Source organism: Cyprinus carpio, unplaced genomic scaffold, assembly GCF_018340385.1.
Source record: "Cyprinus carpio isolate SPL01 unplaced genomic scaffold, ASM1834038v1 S000006643, whole genome shotgun sequence".
NCBI lineage: Eukaryota > Metazoa > Chordata > Actinopteri > Cypriniformes > Cyprinidae > Cyprinus > Cyprinus carpio.
In genome coordinates, this window is record NW_024879270.1 from 721505 (window position 1) to 744988 (window position 23484).

General features: G+C 40.7%; 1 protein-coding gene across 1 annotated transcript in view; it reads right to left on the bottom strand.

Annotated features, from left to right (window-relative positions):
- si:dkey-11f4.7 (piezo-type mechanosensitive ion channel component 2) overlaps positions 1–22743 on the bottom strand; it is a 180733-nt gene extending 157990 nt beyond the window's left edge. Inside the window, 6 exon segments of the mRNA XM_042755145.1 lie at positions 8052–8135; positions 9176–9341; positions 20275–20488; positions 20574–20793; positions 21710–21854; positions 22676–22743. Of these exon segments, the coding sequence (XP_042611079.1) occupies positions 8052–8135; positions 9176–9341; positions 20275–20488; positions 20574–20793; positions 21710–21854; positions 22676–22743 (897 nt within the window).
- Positions 22744–23484: the final 741 nt, after the last annotated feature.

Below are 23484 nucleotides of genomic sequence, written 5' to 3' on the forward strand. Positions count from 1 at the left end.
TAATTGACTCTAACAGATGCAAGCATGATTAGATGAAAACTATAGACTAGGTAAATAAGAAGCAAATTAGGGTCTGGTTTTATAGGTTGACATATGGCAATATGGCTTACCACCTCTTGCACAGGCACTTCTCTAGATAGGGCATCAGATACCACATTACATGATCCCTTCCGGTACTTTACCACAAAGCTGAAACCCTGCAGTCGTAAAGCCCACCTGGTCAAGCATGAGAATGGTTTAGGGTGATTAAATACCCAAATCAGTGCAGAATGGTCTGTGAGTACTTCAAAGTTCCTTCCCTCCAAGTACTGCCTCCACTTTTCCACAGCCCACACTACTGCAAGACAATCCTTCTCTGTGGTAGAATATGACTTCCCTGCTCCATGCAGAAGTTGCGAAGCGTAGGCAATGACATGTTCTGCCCCATCAAAATCCTGTGTCAATACAGCTCCTAATCCTATATCGCTGGCATCTTTTTGTACTCTGAAATCCTTTGTGAAGACAGGAGGCATTAAAACTGGTGATCGTTGTAGGGCATACTTAAGATCATCCAAAGCATTTTGACATTCAACTGTCCAACTCCAAGTTGCATTCTTAGCCTTTAGTGCATATAAAGGGGCTGCTCACTCTGAGAAGTGGGAGATGAAACGGTGATACCAACTTGCAAGACCTAAAAACCTTTGTACCTCTTTGAGATTCTTGGGTACAGGGAAATCTCGAACAGCCTTGACTTTAGAAGCTTCGGTACGGACCCCTTCTTCAGAAACAACATGTCCTAGATATGTGATTGTTTTTGCAGCATAGAACATTTCTTGAGGTTGAGTGTCAATCCTGAGACTTCCAGGTTTGCAAAGAGTTGCTTGAGATGTTGAAAGTGGTCTTGGACAGTTTTAGAATAGATCACTATGTCATCAAGGTATAAAAAGCAGAACTTCCCTATGTAGTCTCTCAAAATGTTGTTCATAAGCCTTTGAATGGTTACAGCGGCATTTTTTAGGCCAAAGGGAAGACGAACAAATTCGTACTGGGCATTTTTGGTAACAAAGGCAGTCTTTTGGATACTGCCCTCATCCATTCCTACTTGCCAGTAACCAGACTTAAGGTCTAATTTGCTGAATATGGTCGATCTATACAAGGACTCTAGGATATCTTGAATCTGTGGCATTGGAAATCCATCCAGAGGAGTCTTGGAGTTCAGTGCTCGATACTCAACACAAAAGCGTGTACTGCCATCTTTCTTGGGTACTAAAACGACTGGTGCTGCCCAAAGGGAAACAGAAAGTCTTATGATAAATTTGTCCAGCATGCTTGCTACTTCCTCATCAATGAACTTCTGTTTGTTGACAGAAACGGGATAGGCTTTTTACTCACAGGAATCTCATCAATAGTATCAATTCAATGGCGAATTAAGTTGGTTTGTCCCAAATTGTCAGTGCATACAGTTGGCCAGTCAAGCATCAGTCCTTCTAACTGAGGTACCTGTGCTTTAGAAACATCAGCTTGATCCACTAACTCCTTTATAGTGGTTAGCGTAGTAGAAGCCATTGGCACTAAAGGTAGTGCAAGGTGTAAACTGACTGTTGGTGAGGGTGAAGAAGTAGTGAAGTAGTGGACTACATCACATTCTTCAGGCAATGAATATGAGGAATTTCTAAAATCAATGATGATTCCTGATGTCCTCAGAAACTCAAGTCCTAATACAACTGAAAAGGCCAAGTCGCAGTCCCTCATCACATAGGCTCTTCAAGGATAGTTGTGGCCATGAATAGTACCCCGCCAAACTATCTTCCCCAAGGCTGACTGTACATACCCATTAGCAAGGGAAAATGACTGTCCTCTGCCTGACTGCAAAGCTTCACGATTTGACTTCAGCAGTTGCCAGCATGACTCCTGCACTAATGAATAAGTGCTCCCAGTATTGCTTGATATTGACGGCCTTTGATGGTTATGGACAATGTTAATTGGATTGGGCTGCCGTCCTTTTGTGAATTTACCCGTTTCAGTAAGCGTTGAGTTTGGATCCTAGTGCCTCTGCCTCCAGAAGGCTCTCTCTTTGCTGATATCTCTTTCTATAAGGGTTCCTACCCGTACCACATCATCTACAGTAGTTACAGTACCTTTAAAAAAAATACTGGCAATTCTTGGATTGCAGTTTTGGAGAGTTGCTTGGAAGATCTCACAGTCCGTCATGGAAGGCTTCAACCTCATACATAAGACTCGGTACTGATATGTAAACGTCCTGATGCTTTCCTTAACCCTTTGTTTCCTTTCTCTGATCCTTCTTTCCACTTCGACCTCGTGATTGTCAGACAAAAATGATTGAAGAAAAGCAGACTTAAATTGTGACCACGTTCTTATCTTCTTTTTTTCTGCTACCCACCAGTCTTTAGCTATATGTGTTAACACAGAAGGAAGCATGGATAAGATTTCAGAGTCATTCAAAGGCTGTATAGCCAGATATTCATTACATCGCTCCAGGTACGTAATGGGATCTTCTCCATCTAAGCTTCCAAATTTCGGAAAATCTAGTTTGATGGGGGTCTTGTAATGTACAGGTCAAAAGGAACTTTGGTCTGGTATGGTGTGGCTGAAATGCGGAGTAGAAGTAGATCCCCCAGAAGACTGAATCAGTGACCTCAGCTGGCCATCTCTCCATTTCAGGCAATCAATAATTGCTTGTCCCAACTCCTGAACCTTAGTTTCCAAAATGTCTTTAACTTGGCTGCATTCATCCTTCAACATGGTGGACAATGAGTGCTCAAGCTGCTGTATCTCTGTGTGTTGATTTTGGTGCTGTTTTACCATGTGCTGCAGCTGACATTCGATGGCAATTATCCTATTACTTTGCTCCTGCAACTGGTGTTGAATATCCTTAAAAATACATTTTCTAACCCCTCCACTCTACATTCTACTTTATGCATTCTTGAAGCCATAATCATTGTTAATAAGCTTTCATCTTCCTCGTTTGGAGGAGGAGGAGATAACAGAGAATGATCGAAATCACACTCTTCTTCCATATTTTCAGGTTCATTTTCCAGATACAAGCTACTGAGAGAATGAATAAGGTCTTGGATTGGCTCACAATGAATAGTGAAAGGTTCTGAAGAGTAGTCTGGGATTAAAGGATCCTCACCCTCTTGTCTCCTTCTGGAAGGCAGCCATTTTGTAACTAATGAATCTTTGGAAATAACTTTATCTTTAAAACCTAAAGTAGACTGTAATGTTAAGCTTTTTCAAAATATGTCCCTACATAAACACAATCAATAAGCTTGACTCACAGATAATTAAACTTATGTCTCTCATCAAAATTCAGTTATATTGTCCTTTTCTTTCTTCAGGTCCCTGTTGGGGCTCCATAATTTATGTAACACCTAACTTTTTGATGCTACATAAAGATTGAGGGACCACAGAGACTGATTAATTTCAGTGAGCCATTTGTATTTAAGACATACTGTGAGCCACACATTCACATCAACAAGTCCAGAAACAGAAACCAATCAGCTGTTCTGTGTAGATAATGAAGTGATTTGTAGCTGACCGAGTGAAGGACATATCAGCCTGCAACATCTAGAATAGTGGTTATTTATCCTTGTACTAGGGTCCCCCCACTCTGTATAATTTGTAGGCCTCCAGCCGGGCTCACACTACAGGATTGAAAGACTAGCTGAATCACTGTGTTGATCACACTACGCAACAAGATTTGTTCTTATGTGTCATCGTCTTGTCATAGCTGCGCACATACTGCACAACACAATGCTAACAAGGTGCACTCACTAAAAAACATTCAGTGAAGAGGCATTCCCGAGCATCAGGGAAAATACATTTTCTCACATAAGTTCTCACTAGAAATTACAGAGACTATAGGTCATTTCTTCAAGCATGGATGATCAACTGGCCCTTCAAATGGACTGTGCAGTTATTTTATCCGAAAGAAAGAAGAAACCACGACAAAAGAGAATATGGCAGAAACAATGGCATGGAAGACGTGGACTGTCAGTTTTGGACAAAGAGTTGGAGGTAATTAAACAGCACAATGAAACGTGGTATTATATGCACAAAATGTATGCATTTGTTAAATTTATTTCTAGTTTGTTGATTTGATGACTTTTTGGCTTTTTGTTTCTGTTCATAAAGATGAATGATAAGAGTGTTTATACTATCTGCATTGTGATTGGCTGGATTAGTTCCACCTTGCCATTGTGTCGCTTACATTGCGAGATCATGTGGCAATAATATCAAACAGGTTTGAAAATATCATAGCATCTGTGATAGCTCAAGACAGGTTCGAATCACATTGCTGACCTGCTCATACATAATGAGCTTCGGTGACTGCAACGAGCACAGATTTGGTCACGATCCAGGGGCAGACTGTAGAAATCAAAACACCAATGAAGTAATATAATGGTAGTGTGAGCCCGGCTTTATCTGACACACTCAGTTCTTAGAGCTCACTCCCAATGAGCTGATGAGTTGAATTAGGTGTGTTAAATAAGGGAGACATGCAAAATGTGCAGAGCAGGGTGTCACCAGGACCAATATTAAGAACCACTAATCTAGAGTTTCAAGACAGAACTTTGTATGGTGACAAAGTATTGCGACAATTTAGGATAGAGTGGTTACAAACAGTCACATGACTCAGAAAACAGTCCGACATCAAAGTCTAACTAGCACACTTGCACCCTAAAGAGAGAAGCCCAGAAAAATAAGCACAGCTGGAAGAAAACAACTCCTACAGAAAAACCTTTTTTTTTTTTTGTCTCTTTTACATTAATATATGTTAATTATGACCTATGCTTTCAATGTCAAATGCAGTAACGTAAATTCATGCATTAATGACCTCAAGGTTAGAATATTGTAATGTAATCTTATTAACACTAGTTACCATCTCATGCTGTTTTCCAACTGTCATTCTGTGCAACTGCTTTCCAATTAATCACATGTACTCTCTTTATGAGCCCCAAATTTTCACAAGCCTTCAGCCCAAGTATAGGCTGTCTGTTACCCTCTTCCAGTACACAGATTCACAGACTGTACTGTTTTTGCTGTCAGTTTGACCCTACTTACCCCTTTTGTGGTAATCAACAAACAAATCAAAGCAATTATGCATACCTATCTTTCATTCACTCACTCCTTCCTTTCTCATCATTCCAAACAAATTATTTACAGAAAGAACACCCACCTGCCTGCCTCCATTCAAAAAAAAACAGCAAAGTCATTTCGTTGACATCTAGATGAACTATCCACTCATCCTTGGTGCTCACTTCCTCCAATACAGCCTCCAAAAAGAACTGTTCTTCCTCATCATTTCTGTCACTTGTGTCCTTGGCTCTATCTACAACTCAAACTTTCTTTTTAGTCCAAAGTCAGTTCAGTCTCTCTCCGTAACGGTCTTCTTATTTTCTTATCCAGAATGCCAGTAACTATTAGTAACTATCCCTGATCATCGAATCAGACAAACTCTCAAAGTTGCATGAATGGCTTTCCAGACGTAAATCTGTCACATACTGTGCATCCGATTTTGAAAAACATAGCTTTCATACATTTCATTTTTCTTTGGTGTACAATAATCTTCAAATTTTGTCATAATGTCACTTGGTCATGAATGTTCCCATGGCTCTCGGCCCTGCCCCACTCATCATAACTTATCTCTCTTCTCCTCAGAGAACTGGAAAGTGCTGTAGATATCTATCGCAGATCGGCCCGCCACCGTGAGAAGCAGTGCAATCTTCTGGTGGTCAATATCCCTCTCCAGCTCCATCGCTAACAGGTACTACTCGAAGCTCTGCTTGAAGGATTTCCAATTAGCATAGATATAACCAATTAAAGTTGTTATTATCTATTTCTCCTAGTACCATGTTTCATTCATCTTTTGCACGGACCACTGACAGAGATCCGTAGTTTGACTGGCCATGTGCATTTCTTTTATTCACTTGAACAGCTGCAGTTGCATTACTCAAAGCATATATTCCCTCCTAGTGGCAGTTTCAGAACAATCTGTCTCTTGAAAATAGTAAATGAATAAACTACAAAGTAAGTGAACCTGCTAAATGTGTTCCTGGTGGTAAACCAAAATCCCTGGTCATATATAAAGTTAAGTCCATATGTATTTGGACAATGACACAATTTTCATAATTTTACCCCTGTATGCCACCAGAATAGAATTAAAATGAAACAATCAATATGAGATTGAAATTCAGACTCTAAGCTTTAATTCAAGAGGGTGAACAAAAAAAAACATAAAATGCTTAGGAATTACAACTATTTTAATACATTTTTAGGGGCTCAAATGTAATTGGACAATTAAATATAATCATAAATAAAATGTTCATTTTTAATATTTTGTTGAGCATCTTTTGCAGGCAATGGCTGTCTTAAGTCAAATGTAATTGGACAAATAAATATAATCATGAATAAAATGTTCAATTTTAATATTTTGTTGAGAATCCTTTGCAGGCAATTAAAATTATCCCATAAATTACTCACCCTCAAGTCATCCTAGGTGTATATGACTTTCTTCTTTCAGACGAATCCAGTCGGAGTTGTATTAAAAATAATCTTTGATCTTTCAAGCTGTTTAATGCAGCTCAGCGGGTATTGCATGCATCTGTCCAAAAGCAGTTAAAAAAAATATGCCCAAAAAAGGCTTATGTAGCAAACTGATGCATTTTTGTAAGAAAAATATCCATATTCAAAACGTAATAATCACTTTAATGTAGCTTGCGCTCATTGTTGTACACTGGAAGTAGTTCCAGGGAATGACGTACAAGGTCAGCTTTGCGCATGCTCAGAAGTGACGCACGTGGAAGCACAGGGAGGAGATCAAAACAAAACAACGTTCATGAATTAGAGGAACAAAATGAGGATTTGTAAAGAAGAATGTCGGAGGATTTTGATATAAGCCAAGAGGAGACTGGTTTTCCTTTGCTAAAGTAAGGAAACTTTGCTTCTTTTGATCCTATAAACAAACATTGGTTTTCACGAGACTCACTGGCGCATGCGCAACGCTGACCTCATACGTCTTGCTCCCAGAACTGCTTCCAGTGTACAACAGTGAGCACAAGCTACATTAAAGTGATTATTAAATTTTAAATATGGATATTCTTCTTACAAAAACACATCCATTCGCTACAGAAGTCCTTTGTTCACCCCCCGGAGCCGTGTGAGCTACTTTTATTATGGATGGGCACATTTTATTTAACTGATTTTGGATGGATGCATGCAACACCCACTGAGTTGCATTAAACAGCTTGAAAGATCAAAGACTATTTTTAATATTACTCCGAATGGATTCGTCTGAAAGAAGAAAGTCATACTCACCCTCAAGTCATCCTAGGTGAATAAGTTATGGGATCATTTTAATTTTGGGGTGAACTAACCCTTTAAGTCTGGAACTCATGGACATGACCAAAGACTGGGTTTCCTCCTTTGTGATGCTTTACCATGCCTTTACTGCCGATCACTTCATTTGTTGTTTGTTTGTGGGTCTTTCTGCCTTTACTTTTGTCGTCTGCAAGTGAAATGCACCCTCAATTGGGTTGAGATCTGGAGACTGACTTGGTGATTGCAGAATATTCCTCTATTTACCTTCAAAAACTCCCTGGTTGCTTTTGCTGTATGTTTTTGGTCATTGTCTATTTCTACTATAAAGCACTGTCCAATCAACTTTGCTGCATTTGGTTGAATCTGGGCAGACAGTATATCCCTATACACTTAGAATTATAGAATTAATCTGACTGCTTCTGTCTTTTGTCACGTCATCAATAAACACCAGTAACCCAGTGCCACTGGAAGCCATACATGCCCATGCCATCACACTGCCTCCACCATGTTTCACCTATAATATTGTATGCATTGGTTCATGAGCTGTTCCAAGCCTTCTCCTTACTTTTATTCTTCTTGTCAATCTGGTACAGGTGGATATTAATATCATCTGTCTAAAGAATGCTTTTCAACTATCATCCTTGAGACTGCCCTGGGAATATATTAACAATTATAAAATATTGATACACCATACCTTAAACCCACTCTATAATTGATATATTATACCTTACCTCTTTTCTATCAGGGGAGAAATGGTGAATTTTGGAGAAGCTGGATAGGAAGCTGGCGGCTTCAGCATAACTTTCCACATTTTCCTGAACATAGTATATATTCAGGTTACTAATGCAGACAAATATATAAACATGAACACAACCTCATATAAAATTATTCATTTTGTGTTTTAAGCAATATTTTTGGATTCTAAAATGAAATAAAATCCATTAAATGGGTTTTACTCCATGGTATAGTAACTCCTAGCAATAATAATTGAAGTAATATAGTCCAGAGTTTATAGGATCTCCAGAGGTTAAAAATTGGATATGCTAGAACAGTAGTTCTTAATCCTGGTCCTGGGGAGCCCCATCACTGCACATTTTCTATGTCTTCCTTATCTGATGTTAAATAAGGGAGACATGCAAAATGTGCAGAGGGGGGGTCCCCAGGACCAGGATTAAGAAGCGGTGTGCTAGAGCATTTTGGATATTCTAGAGCAGAGGTGTCCAGTCTTGCTGTTGTAGGGCCACTTTCCTGTATGGAATTGAGGGGTTCTTGAAGGCATTTGTTTAATGAGAGTTTACACCAAAGATTCACCACGAGACAAGTTGAAATATTTTAACTACTTGCAGTAGAAGTTTTGCAACATTTTAACACCATTTCTACACTGGACACACCAAAGCAAACATTCAAAATCGATTTGTCCTTTGCCTTATTAAGCACAAGGGTGTGGAGTATGTCAAAAATAATGAATACTTCTTTTTACTGTCGACGACATGTTGCATCCAGTGTAGACGGAACAATGAATTACAATGTGTTCAATGTGCTTTTAAACAAAAAGCTGACAGAAACAGCAAGTAAACAGTTGTTGCTAAGGAAATGTACACCATCTCATCTAATCGCACTGGTGTAAACCTCACAGTTTACACCAGTGCGATTAGATGAGATGGTATACATTTCCATAGCAACAACTGTTTACGTGCTGTTTCTGTCAGCTTGTTGTTTTGGAGAAACAAAACAAAACTTCATGATTACTAGGCAGGTGTTCTAGAGTTAACTCTGCAGAAAGATAGTCCTCCAGGAGAAAGTTTGGACAACTACCATGTGTTTGTGGCTGCATGTGTGAAGTGCATTATATTACCTCCTCAAAAGACTGAGTCCACTTTTGTAGTAAACTCATGACTGAAAAATAGAGCAGTAGGAGCACCAGTGGGTTAACCATTGCAGGCCAACTACCATCATCATTCAGTGCCAGGATATATGGTTCTGACATGTTGGTCTGGATGAGCGCTGTCAAACCAAACAACCTGGTAAACAGACAGAAATCTTAGATGCAAACAAATACAAATGTACCAGTGGTTGGTTTGCAGGAAGCAGCAGGATTGAGCACCCATGTCTTAAAACAGTACTTAGTAATTTCACTAATAATGTTCCTAAAATGTAAAAACCTTCACTGTAATAATGAAGTGTATTATAGGGCAGTACTTCTCATGGCTATAGCAAATGGAATAGCCATTGTTATGTCAGGATTGCCAAACTTTTGTAGCATTATTTTAACCACTTACATCCTAAAGGCATTTTAATAATTCCACGTCTAAGTGGCATACTTAAAAGCAAGGACTTATAAATCTACAAGAAACATGGAAGCATTGTTTGCATGGTTAGGAAGTGAATACAAAAGTCAAAATAATGTTTTATCATATTTGGAGACTCTTACTCTCATTACAACACTGCTAAGAAAATACCAGAAAAAGTGATGCCTTTTTCATTTAGTAATTTTTGTTATTATGCAAGTTTGACATGATTACTATTAGTATATACAGTATAAAAGGTCATAAAGACAAGATCGACTGAAGATTGATACACCTTTTACACTAAGCGAAAAGAGCAATAGATTCTATTTGTACTATGTATTTTCTTTTCAATAAGTGTAAATCGTTGTTAGATATTATTTATAGGTTATAGTCTATAGATAGATGTTTGCACCTCAGTTTTGTTTTACATTAACAGGATGCAATAGTAATGTAAAGTGTAAATTATTATATTTATTAAAAATATTATATAGATGCCGCTTTTGGGACAATAAAGCCCTCCATACAGCTATACCCCTAACCCCAATATACTTCATTATTAAACACTCTTCATGCACATTATTTCCACTTTTCAAATATTTTCTGTATTGAAAGTACAGTAAATAATTTTCTGATCTGATATGTGATGGGGAAAAGAGCAAGAGCAAGATAGGCAACATCATTTTTAATTTTGTACGGCCCAACAAATCATTGGTGAGCATAATTAGTGTAAATAGCCTATACGTTAAAAAGGTTGGTTATTTACACTTAATGTAAACACTCCGTTATTGAAATGGCCGTGATATGGGGTGATATATAATGAATTGTCTCATAGAAACTTTAAGGGTTTGTGAAAATATATTGGATATCAAAATTTGTTAGATCATTAGACCCTGCATTAAATCCCTTGGCTCATTCAACTGTAAAAGCACTTAAAAAGAAGTTGCGTCATTTATTGAAGAGGAGCTCGCGTGTTAAAAAAGTAGCAAATATACGTTTGTGTGCATAGGACAATTTCCATTGTGTTGTGCCAATTGTGGCTGAGATTTTGCTATGTTGTGCACTACTGGGCCACCGTAGTTCAACAAATTTGAACTCACTTGTTAAGAGCTCCCTTTCAGTCGGTCACTCTCGACGTCACGTCGGTGACCAACTAATTGGAATATCGCTTCAATAAACCAATCTACTTCGAGTGTAAAATAAACGAGCAAATGCACATTGGCATGCAATTATTGCATCTAGCTGCTGCTGATCACAATGTGAGTATAATAAGGCAGCAGGTGCAATGCATACCAGCTTTTCGCTTCGGAGTCGAGCGTTAGTATCGTTCTGCTCAACTGTGTCTGCTGTGAACTACAAGTTCAGCACGCTCTCGGAAGCTTCGTGTGTTGGCGAGATGGCACTTCAGCGGTGGTCGTTCCCGAGTCGAGTGGGTTGCGCACTTCAGGCTGCACTACCCCCCTGTTGTGTTGCAAGCGGCCAATTCCCCTGTGCGGCTTAGCACTAAAAGAGCATTTCCTAAAGAGCAAATTTCTGTAAAAGAGCTTCACGGGTGCGTCTTTGTAAAGACGACGGATGGTCCTTATAAGGATGCCGTTTCACCCGTGCGTTTCTGGGTGCGGTCGTTACCTGGCAACGGGTGATGGTCACGATCGTTGTCTCACGTGTCTGGGTCTCAAGCACGCTGAGGTGGCCTTTGTGGATGAGTCATGTTCCCACTGCGGGAAGATGACCATCTCAGAGCTGCGAAACAGGCTCCGCTACCTTCAGGGGTGCGGAATCCCGTTGCTGAGATCTGGGGCTCGTTATGGCGGCCGACAGACGAGAACCACTTCCAGCAGAAGCGCAGGTGGTTTGAGGACTACAGTGGTGTCAAACCCCGCAGGGAACCAACCCTCTGGGGACCATCACTCCTCTTGCACCTCCAATCCAGTGGAGCAACCCACGGAACGCGTTGGGCCCTCTTCAAAGAGTGTACCAGTGGTATCCAGTGGGCCTTCCCCCGAACAGATGTCGATCTCAGCATTCGAGGGAGAGCTGTCTGATGAAGATTCGGCCGTGCTGTAGCCCCCTTGGACGGTGGCAAATCCTGAATCGGATCCAGAGATGACAGCTATGCTTTCCCGGGCCACCGAGAGGGTAGGGCCCAAGTGGAAAGCCCTTGAGGCAGGATGATTGGTTTTTCAAGGTGGCTCGCGCTGGTTCTCAGCGTCCCACCCTGGTGCCTTTCTTCCCGGAAGTGCATGACGAGCTCACCAGGTCGTGGATGACATCTTTTACTGCCAGAAACCGGCCGGTGGGCTCCTCCTCCCTACCACCCTTGATGGCGGTGCAGCGAAGGGGTATTCGGTGAAACTTTTTCAGAGGCTCCTGGGGCATATGGCGGCTGCAGCGGCACTTACACCGCTCGGCCTGTTACATATGACACCGCTCCAGCATTGGCTTTATGGCCAAGTCCCGAGGTGGGTATGGAAGCGCGGCACTCACCGGGTCCAAGTTACACCAGCCTGTCGCCAAACCCTCAACCTGTGGTCAGATTGTGGATTTCTCCAGGCAGGGGTGCCCCTAGAGCAGATCTCCTGGCATGCTGTGGTTTACACGGATGCCTCCAGCACCGGCTGGGGGGCCACGTACAACGGGCATGCAGTCTCAGGGTTTTGGATGGGCCCGCAGCTGCAGTGGCACATCAGTTGCCTAGAGTTGTTAGCGCGCCTTGCTTTGAACCATCTCAAAGGTCGCGTATGAGGCAAGCAAGTGCTGGTCCGAACGGACAACACAGCGACCATAACGTACATCAACTAACAAGGTGGTCTGTGCTCCCGTTGCATGTCACAACTCGCCTTCTCCTTTGGATCTGAGGTCATTTCGTGCTGTTTACATTCCGGGCCTGCTCAACTGCCAGTTATTCTACTCCCTGACCGAGAGGACACTCGGCATGGACGCACTGGCACACAGCTGACCGCAGATATGCATTTCCCCCAGTGAGCCTTCTCGTACAGAATCTGTGCAAAGTCCGGAAGGACGAGGAGCAAGACTTGCTAGTGGTGCCGTTGGCCCACTCGGACCAGGTTCCCTGAACTAGTGCTCCTCGCAACAGCCCCTCCTTGGCCGATTCCTCCGAGGAAGGATCTACTGACTCAGAGACGGGGCACCATTTGGCACCTGTGTCCAGACTAGGGATGTCAAATTTCGATTATTTCCATGATCGATCGTCGTTTAAATTAACGATCAATTAATCGATTAATCGTTAACCATAACGCTGCAAAATGCGTCTGTTGCAGGCACGCAGTCACCGACATGACGGGATGTGCAAAAGCCACACGCGCACACAAAACGCTTTCTCGCTTGAATTAAAGGGGTTTTTAGTCTGAATAAAATGCTAGTAGCAGGATTCTAAAATAAATAGATGTGATTATGATGATTTCATAAAATGAAGAGAGATCGCCATACTTTTGAGGTCATTTTACTTTGTTGACCGTTTCCTATCCTGCACGGAGACCGCTGAACGCGCCTCTCTAAATGGTTTTGTGGTGCTCCTTGTTCTATTTTAAAACACAATTGCAATGTTTTCAACTGATATTATGGCATTTAAAATAAAATTATCCCAAACGTAACTGTGGCGTGCGTGTGACTGCGCTGCACATTAAGTGAACTGCTTACATCGGTGCTGCTGCAGCAAAACACTGTTGCTCACATTAATTTGATCCTGCTGGATTCTGTCCTAGAAAATGTCAGATTTTTAAAATTAAATCGTGACGGTGCGCGCGAGCGAGCGAGGCTTTGGCTAAATTTTTTGGAGGTTATAGCTCATGCCTCATTAGGCATAAATCAAAATGTTTCCATATTCGCAATGCATTTGAATGTTAAACTATTATTTATAATGTAAACTAGGCTTGTACTTTACATGCATTCGCATGTAGACGGAAAAGATCCTCTTCACATGAGCAAAAAACGTCCTTGGCATAAATTTCGAGTGAACCGTTATACTGCGGTTCTATTTAAACTGACCAGTGTAACCTTTAAAAATGTTTAGTGATTATTTATTTGATAATGAACAGACTGTGATGTAAGTTTGAATCGCTAGAATATAAGTGTGCAGCAGGCTCCGGCGCGATCGAAACCACTGAGACATAAAAAATAAAAATAAAAAAACCTTTTCCGCAAAAGTGTTTTACTTCATTTGTGCACACTCACAATAAAAAACAGAAGATTTGTGCTCTTGTAAAATAAAGCAAACAAACAGAATGCGTTGTCATCCTTTTTTTCTTTCCGTGAACTTGTGGAGCGCAGCCACACTTCTGTTTTAAATCCGTTATCTTAATTATTGAAGTCAGATATATTTCAAATATAAAAAAAAAAAAAAAAAAAACGTATTGTTATTTTTATTTTGGGCCTATTACTCATATAGGCTATACATTTTCCTTAAAGCATCCCATTTTGTCCCAGGGCTTGAGAACCTGTGCCCTAGTTACTGTAGGTCCATGCAGAAACTTGTGAACGATGCTCGGCGTCACCGTTTAGTGACATCACTGAATGCGCGTGGGAAATAGTATTGTGTGTCGAAGCGCCTATTAATCGCTGTTTTGAATCCAGAAATTATTTATTTACAAATTATAAACTCTGATTATGACAAGTGTGGTATAAAAGCTTTGTCTATTAGAGGAATAATAGGAAAATGTTAGATCGCGAGCTTGCCTCTGGATGCCGTTCGAGCCCATATCCTACATTTACGCGGCTTTGTTCTGGTTTGCCGGTTAGTCACGAATTTCCACAAATTCAATAACATATAGGCATTGTTTCTTTTCCTAAATCTTCACAGTCTAACCCTCTAATTTCGCAGGTTTATTTTATTATCTTTCACTTGTAATAACCGTTTTCGCATCTCTTACTGTGGTAAACAGGGGAAGGGAAATTAAAGATTTCATGAATTAAGAATTCGTTCGATTTATTAATTTGTTCCCTTATTTCACTTAAATCATGGGTTATTTAGGCCAGGGAACAAAATTAATGAAACATGGGCACGAATTAACGTAGGAGTCGTAGGAACGAATTAACAAGTTGTAGGAATGAATAGACTCCCTCCCTGTCCTGTCACTGTGTCCCGCAGCCCTGCAAAGCGCACGATATGAAACAGTTATCTGATGAAATGACTTAGTTACTACATTTCTATTGCTTTTTATGTTGAAGAACTTTTATGTTGTTTCTATTTTAATGTACTTTAAAGTTTAAATCACATTAAAAGCTTAATTTGTACATTGTGAATGAATGATGATGCTTTTATATACCGTGACCGTCACTCACAGCCGCTCGCACGTGTTTTGCGCATGAGCCGCACGCAGCCCAACATTACATCGGTTAACCGACCATCGACAGCCTTAATCGACTGCATCTCTTATCGACAATTAATCGATCATCGATTAATCGTTGACATCCCTAGTCCAGACCTTTAGAAACTCCATGTCTGGTCCCTGGACAGGCCGTGGAGTTTCTATGTGATCTACCCCAGGAGGTAGTGAACACCATCACTTCGGCAAGAGCACCGTCTACGAGACACGCTTACGCCTTGAAGTGGAAACTGTTCGTCGAGTGGTTTTCTTCTCGCTGAGAGGACCCCCGAAGATGCCCGATTGTGGTGATGCTTTCCTTTCTGCGTTAAGGGCTGGATCGAAGGCTGTCTCCCTCCACCCTCAAAGTCCAGGTTGCTGCTATTGCTGCGTACCATGACCCAGTGAATAGGAAGTCTTCAGGTAAGCATGACCTCGTCATCAGGTTCTTTAGAGGGGCCAGGAGGTTAAATCCTTCCGGGCCCCCCTCTGTACCCTCTTGAGACCTGACTCTAGTGCTAAAATCACTACAGCAGGGCCCATTCGAGCCTTTGCATTCAGTTGAGCCAAAGTTTCTTTCATTGAAAACTTTGCTCCTAATTGCACTGGCACTGTTTTAGTCACGTTCATACTCTTTTTAGTCTAGTCTAGTCTTAGTCGACGAAAACTGATGACATTTTAGTCTAGTTTTAGTCACATTCATACTCTTTTTAGTCTAGTCTAGTTATAGTCGACGAAAACTGATGACATTTTAGTCTAGTTTTAGTCAACGAAAACTGATGACATTTAATCTAGTTTTAGTCAATGAAAATTTTATTTTAGTCTCTTTTTAGTAATGCAATTCTATTTAACCCAGTCAATCTAGTACAAGTAACTAGAAGTTTAGATGAAACCAAAATTTTTTTTTAGCCAAACCCATTTCAAACAAGGTTATCTTATTATATTATTGTTACCTTATAGACTCAAGAATACATCCATTCCAGACACGGAGGACTCTCTGATTTGAATTTACAACATTTATTTTACCAACCAAACATGTTAGAAGTACACACATAAATTTAAATAAAATAAATAAAAAAATATATATATAAAAAAAACAATTATAATAATAATCTGCTAATTTTTCTCCCAAAGACGAACCCCGGCTGGCGGGCCATCGGTCCCTTTCTCTGTGTCAAGGCCGATTTATACTCGACGCGTCCGCAATTTTGCTTGGGTCATCGCAGTGTTGCTGGATGTTCGCTTTGAGTGCGCGTGAACTATTTACATGGCGGAGTGCACGGCATTTTTTGTAACTTTCCGCATAGCTCCGCATCCGAACATGCACGAGTTCAGGGCGATTCTAGCCGAACATGCACGTCTGTGTCGGCGTTTGTGTGAAACAGAAGCATTTAAATAAAAAGCTCAAACTCCAAAAAAACTTTTTCACAGAAAATCCTATTCTTCTTAAAAAAATGATTTGCATAGTTTGTCCGAGGCTTCTTATTTGAAGTACGTTTTATTTTTATTGTATAAAATAGAATTAGAATTAATTTAAATATTAATTATACACTATTTGCTTACAGTTGTCTTGTGTTTGATGCGTAATACAGCCAATAGTTTCAAATTGTTATAAGTTTGTACATAAAGAAATGATTAATTCATCAACTCATTCATCACAAGACTTGTAATGGCAAATGACTTCTTCTCACCGGTGATTCCCGACGGTTTTAGAGGACAATTACTCCTCGTCGCTGCCCTGTCATTTCAAAGAATAGTACAACGGCAAACGTGACAAGTATAAAAGCCTCATCCGTTTGGGAAGGTGCGCTCGCAGTCAGCGGAGCCAGGCGAAAGTATAAATCCCGCTTAACTTTGTTTGTTGTCATCTTCTAAATGCCGCGACTGTGACTTGAGGAAGTGACGTCGGTCGCGTGTGCACAGTGAGACACAGGAAACAGAAATACTGAAAAATAATAATAATAATAACGACTAAACGAGACAAAATAACGTTAAAACTAGTGGTGGGCATAGATTAATTTTTTTAATCTAGATTAATCTCACTGTAATCTTGGAATTAATCTAGATTAATCTAGATTAAAATGGCTCATTTTAATTCTGCCGAAGGCATTCAAATTATGTTCAATAAGATATACTTGTTAGTACTGATAGAGCTGTGCTGCACTCAAACATAGTAGTTTGACTACGACTCTTCCCCTGTACTACATTGCTTGGCCCGGCATCTTCCGCATTAGCTAAAGGATGCTTTGCATTTAGGTGGTACTTGAGACTGGAAGAACTCCTACAGTAAACTAATTCCGCATTGCACAAGTTGCAAACAACCTTACGCCTGTTTCACACATACTCCGTCTGCAGTGCGTATGCGTTGCATTTTTTTTTTTGCGCACCCATGTTAACGGATTCCAGCGTTCACGTGGTTGCGGTCCGTCAGTGCGTTCCAGGAGCGGTGCGTCTATTTTTGCTGTGCTGCATGCGCTGGATTAAAATGACAGCGCATTGTTCGCGGTAAAAATTAACATGGATTGACACGGAAATGCAGTAATTTCTAAATAATGTATACTAATTAAAGCCTAGTGGGTTTCACACGCAAACACATGGGTTTTTGACTAGGTTTAAAACAAGAAAAAGAGCACCTTTAGATAAACGAGGCAACATGATATAGGCCTATGCACTTTTATGGAAGCAGAAAGACAAAGTTCATTAAGAACCGTGCGACTGCTTGTAATAAAGATTTAAATGCAAAAGGCACAAGAGTCGACTGTTTCTGTCAGTGGTGCTTTAATTTTAAATATTTGCTATATCCCAACAAGAAAAGTAGGCTAATTGTTGTGTTTAAATGTTTTGCCGCTTGTTTGAGCAGCTTATTATACAAACCTAGAAGTCAAATGCATGAATAATATGTTGTTTATATTTATTAAGTTTAAACTTATGTCTATGATTATGAAAGATTGTTACTGTTCTGTGATAAGAGTCACATTTTTTTTATTTTTTTATTTATTTATTTTATTTTTTTAACATGGTTTGAAATATAGAATAATGAACAAATGTTGTGTTTGTGGACTAAACAGCCGCGGATCAGTAGCGGACTGCAAACGCGTCCTGAGTGAAAGCACAATGAGTCCGTGCTGCTTCTGCACCACATACGTAATGCACACGGACTGCATACGCACTGCAGACGGAGTATGTGTGAAACAGGCATGAGTCTTGTCGAGGTTTTTTTTGGGAAGCTTGGTAATTTCACAGTAGGCATACACACAGGTTCGAAGACTTGTTCTCGCCCCCTACAGTGCAATTCGTCTAGGTATACATCCGCGCTAAACTATCACGGTGAAAGTCATCATAGCTTGTGTAGTATAGACCCAGCTCCCAACCCAACTTTGAGAATAGATTAACAGCAATATTTTTTTTATCGCCCGATAAGAGTCTCACATTAACGCAGCACGTTAACGCCGATAACGGCCCACCACTAGATAAAACATTTAGTTTCGCCTCTTTTTGGTCAACGAAAATGAAGAGACATTTTAGCATAGTTTTTATTTTGTAAACCACGTTTAGTCTCGTTTTTATTCGTCAACGATATTGCATTATACATATAATTATAGTCATCATCACATGACCAGCATTTATGTTGCGTCTCCTCTCATTTTCGTCACATGATAAAGGTTCGTTGACGACAATATTTAGTCATAATTTTTGTTGACGAAAGCAACACTACCTGCACGCATTTTCAGTCGACGATTCGTGCCTAGAGTTTGGGCCAGCTGACTCGCATGTAATCCTGAGGCCCTGGCCCGGCTATGTGCCCAAGGTTCCCACTCCACCCTTCAAAGACCAAGTGGTGAACCTGCAAGCACTGCCCCTGGAGGAGGCAGACCCAGCCAAGACTTTGCTCTGTCCCATCCGAGCATTGAGATGCTACATAGACCAGACACAAAGCTTCAGGACCTCAGACCAGCTCTTTGTCTGTTACGGAGGCCAGCAGAAGGGGAATGCCGTCTCTAAACAGAGGATGGCCCACTGGATTGTAGATGCCATAACCCAGGCTTATCAGGCACAGTGTGTGCCCTGCCCGTTCAGGTTGCGAGCTCACTCAACTAGAAGTGTTGCATCCTCTTGGGCGCTCGTGGTGTCTCGCTGACAGATATTTGTAGAGCTGCGGGCTGGGCGACCCCTAACACGTTCGCTAGGTTCTATAGCCTTCGTGTAGAGCCGGTATCCTCCTGTGTTCTCACTTCAAGCGGGTAGTGGCACCGAGAGGCCCCGGTTAGTGTCGGCTTCCTAAAACTGCTCCGGAGTGTCTGTACTATAGACGCTGTTGAGATCCTCCATAACCCTAGGCAGCTGGATGCGGCGGAACGTCCAGCGTCAGGCCTTCATGATGAATCTGTGAGAACCGTGGAAGGCTGGGTTCCATATATGAGACCTAAGCGGTACTCGTATGCGTATAGTCCACGGTATAGCCTTAGAGCCCGTGTTTCCCCAGCAGACTTCAGCCTTCCCAAGAGGGTTTGAATCACCTCAAATTTCTCCATATACACCTAAACGGATGCTATATGTGTATTTGCTTCCGAAAACTCCTTCGAGAAGGATGGGGCTTCTGCAGCATCCCTATTCCAAGCAGAATGGGTATGTTTTCCCAGTGTTATCCAGTCTCACCCAGTGAGGTAGTGCTTTGACAATGGTGAGTGGAACTACTTGTCCCGAGCCCCAGCCTATACCTAATAGGGGCACAGGTGGCTCGCACAGAGCACTGGAAGGGGCAGCACCCATGGCACTTTGGTAGGGATCCCAATTAGTCGGTCACCGACATGACGTCGAGAGTGACCGACTGAAAGGGAACGTCTTGGTTACGTATGGTAACCCTCGTTCCCTGAAGGAGGGAACGGAGACGTCACGTCTCGTCGCCACAGTTGCTGTACCACCGCTGTTGGTGTACCCTGGTATGCATTGCACCTGCTGCCTTATTATACTCACGCTGTGATCAGCGGCAGCTGGATGCAATAATTGCATGCCAATGGGCATTGGCTTGTTTAGTTTACACTCGAAGTAGATTGGTCTATCAAAGCGATATCCCAATTAGTCGGTCACTGACGTGACGTCTCTATTCCCTCCTTCAGGGAACGAGGGTTACCATACGTAACTGAGACGTTCCCTATATAATCCCTATATTCACTATAAAGCCAAGCGTGTAAGCTTTAAAATCAAACTTTTTTTTCTAAACAAATGATTGTGAAGGTATATAAAATTACATTTTTTTTTTTTTTACTTGTACAGCATACTGTATGTGGATAATGTTAACCTTTACTTAATGATACAGGTTTACTGGGTAGAAATCTGCACTGCACCTGGCAAAGCCATCCTGAGGAGGAATAAGCTGTTGGATGAGAGGTAGCTGGTAGAGATAAAGGATAAGGATGTGTCCTCCACTGAAGATGGTCATCATTACACACAAAGAGCTGAAGTGTAGCAGAGAGATGGTATAGTGTAACACCCAGCACCACACAATGCCAAGAAACACCATGAAATACAGTGCTGACGTCAGTGAGGGAAACGTTATACCTGTCAAAATAAATAAGATCATTGAATGCATCTATAGATAATTTTTCAAAATACACACACACACATTCCTATCTGTATGCATTACCTGCCAACCCCAACAGAACAGTCACCAATACTTTTCCAGCAGTGTTCATTACAGAAGACATGAGAAGTCTCAGACTGGTCAAAAATATGATACATTTTTGCAGAACATCAGGTGAGGAGAGAGGAGAGGTGTGGCTCTTAACAGAGGAGCCGAGGGAGGATCCCTCAGATGTTCTACTCTCCCCTTCACATTCTGAGTCCGAAATCTCTCCATCTGAACCCTGTCAAATATGGAAACAGGAACAGAGCAGCCAACACTAAAAATGTTAGTTCTTTTTAGGTGTAAAAATACATTCAGTTAAAATAGTTTATACCTTATGGTCATTTATAATGCAGCGCAAAGTAGCCAGTAAGTTTATGATGATTTAATCAAGAAAATGTAACCACATTCAACCTTCCTGCAGAGTTTAGCTCCAGTCATGCAATAATTTTCAAGTAAACCCAAAGGTCTTTATCAACTGCCCTAATTGTATTTGATTAGGCTTGCAGGAAAATGGACCTACAGGAAAAGAGGACTAAGCAGCCCTGCTCTACAACTCATTTATACAATTACAAGTTGCTTATCAACCCTCTACATTGCGAGTAAATCACTCGCATATGGGACTAAATCTTTACTCTGGCGACTAAATGATGTCTAATATTAGCCAATGGCTAATAAATTCTCAGATTTTACTCGCCAGTGTGTGAGTTTGAGGCTAAGCATAAGTTTAGCACAGATATATTTTTACTTGCCGAACACTCTGAGCGCTTCAGAGTTTCTCACTTCGTCAAGCGATCTGTGATATTTTTCAGTTCATCTCAATGGATGCACAGCCTACCTGTGTTTGTGTATTTGGCGTACCTTAGACTCTAGTGTGAAGGCGCACAACTCGCGACGCTTTCTCTCACATGCGCGAAGTGAGAGAGAGAGAGAGAGAAAGAGAGAGAGCGAGAGAGCGAGCGAGTTTTACAGATCATGCAGAGTTGAATACTTTCAGGTATTTAAAAAGCTGTGCCATTTTAAAAACATGTACAGTATTATACAGTATGTGTATGCATATATATATATATAGTATATCAGTCTGGCGAGTAAACTAAAAAATTTACTACCCAATGGCGATTCAATTGCCAAGGTGTCCGTAGAGGGTTGCTCATTACCTCACTGTTGTAGAGGTGCCTGCAGTTTTCACTAGTATGTGGCTTCTTGGCTTTACACCAATGAAGGATGAACAGTGTAGACAGGATGACAGCAAAATCTGGCATTAGTAGACGTATTATGTTAAGTGTGTCCACATCACTAAACCTGGGAAGAGGTGTAAAAAGATAAATATGTATTTTACTAAGAAACACAATACACCATATGTTTTCACTAAGTGGGAGAAAACATTTAATACCAGAAATGCAATAGATCACATTCCATAAATCACATTTTGGATGTGCAGCAAAGGCAGTATTTGCATCTCTATCTGTAGCAATGGCAAACTCAAATGTATCTTCTCTCACTTTACAGATCTTCACTATGTGGGAGAGCTAACGTATGCTGGTCATGATGTCTCCAAAACCTTTTTGTGTTGTAAAGTGATAATATGACTGTCAGAACAAGCTGGCGGTAACAATACAGTGATCATACAGCTGTCCGTTATTGATGTTAACTTATTCGCTGGCAGTGACAATGCGGGTATTTTTCATGCTTGCAGCTTTAATAATTTGCTATCTTTACCTCTTTGAGGAGTGGTACCATTCTGCGTCAGTAATGTTGCATGATTGTACACTGTTCCCCTAGTGTCAGCTACTGACACAATGTTGAGTGAACCAGAATCGAAGAGGAATGTTTTCTGTTACACATGTAGGCTGGCCACATTGCTGTGTATACATTTACATTGATCTTATCACTATCTCTGTTCAACAGTTGAAAGAATCTGACAAAATGGTGTTCACCACCACCTTATGAACAGCATTTGCACCAAGTAAAGTGGACTCAAACAGTATTGGGCAATTGTATGCTACTGATGTAATGTCTCATTTCCTTCATCTTAGAACTTAGGGAACCAAGGTTATATCAGTAACTGGAGACGTTTCCTTCTTTGAAAGAAACATTTTAGCAATCATTAATATATTCCATACCTGACAATGCCAAGGTGAAAGAAAATTCTGTCCCATGGCTCAATCTCTGAAGAATAAAAAGCATACATATATTACTATGCATGGATAGCACAGAGTAAAACCTGAAATTAAAACTTGGTCCCACACTATATCAGGTGGCCATAACTACTATGTACTTACATCAAAAAATTTACTTATAGTGTTCATATTGAATTGCGAAACACTTCTGCTGCTACTGAGGTGAGATATGGGTAAGGTTAGGGACAGGTTTGGTGGTATGGTAGGTTTAAGCGTGGGTTAAGGTGTAAGGGATGGGTCAACAGTGTAATTATAAATGTAATTTCAGAAATTAGTTACACATGTAATGACATGCAGGTATTTAAAAAAAAAAATGTAATTACAATGTAAAAAAAAAAAAACATGTACACAATAAGTGCATTGTAACAAATTATTAATTTAAATGTGAGTACATAGGAGTTAAAGCCACCTAATATAAAGTGGGACTGAAAACTTTTCAAAAAGCCGGTGAATATGGAAGCACTTTTCCACATCAAAATTAATAAGTTGTTTAGGGACTTTATGTATTGCAATTGTGGCTTTACCCTTACCCATTCATTCATTTTCCTAACCAATTGTCGTATGTAGGGTTGCAAGATCCTGAGACCTAACCACTGTCTTGACTCCGTCCACTTCAGAAAGTGGTTTCAGACACATTCCAGATGCAACTGACCAAGTGTAAATGCATCTGGTAGTTCAAGCCACATATGTAATTGTTACTCCACCTCCCCCCAAAAATAATAATAAAAAAAAAATAAAAAATAAAGGTGTGA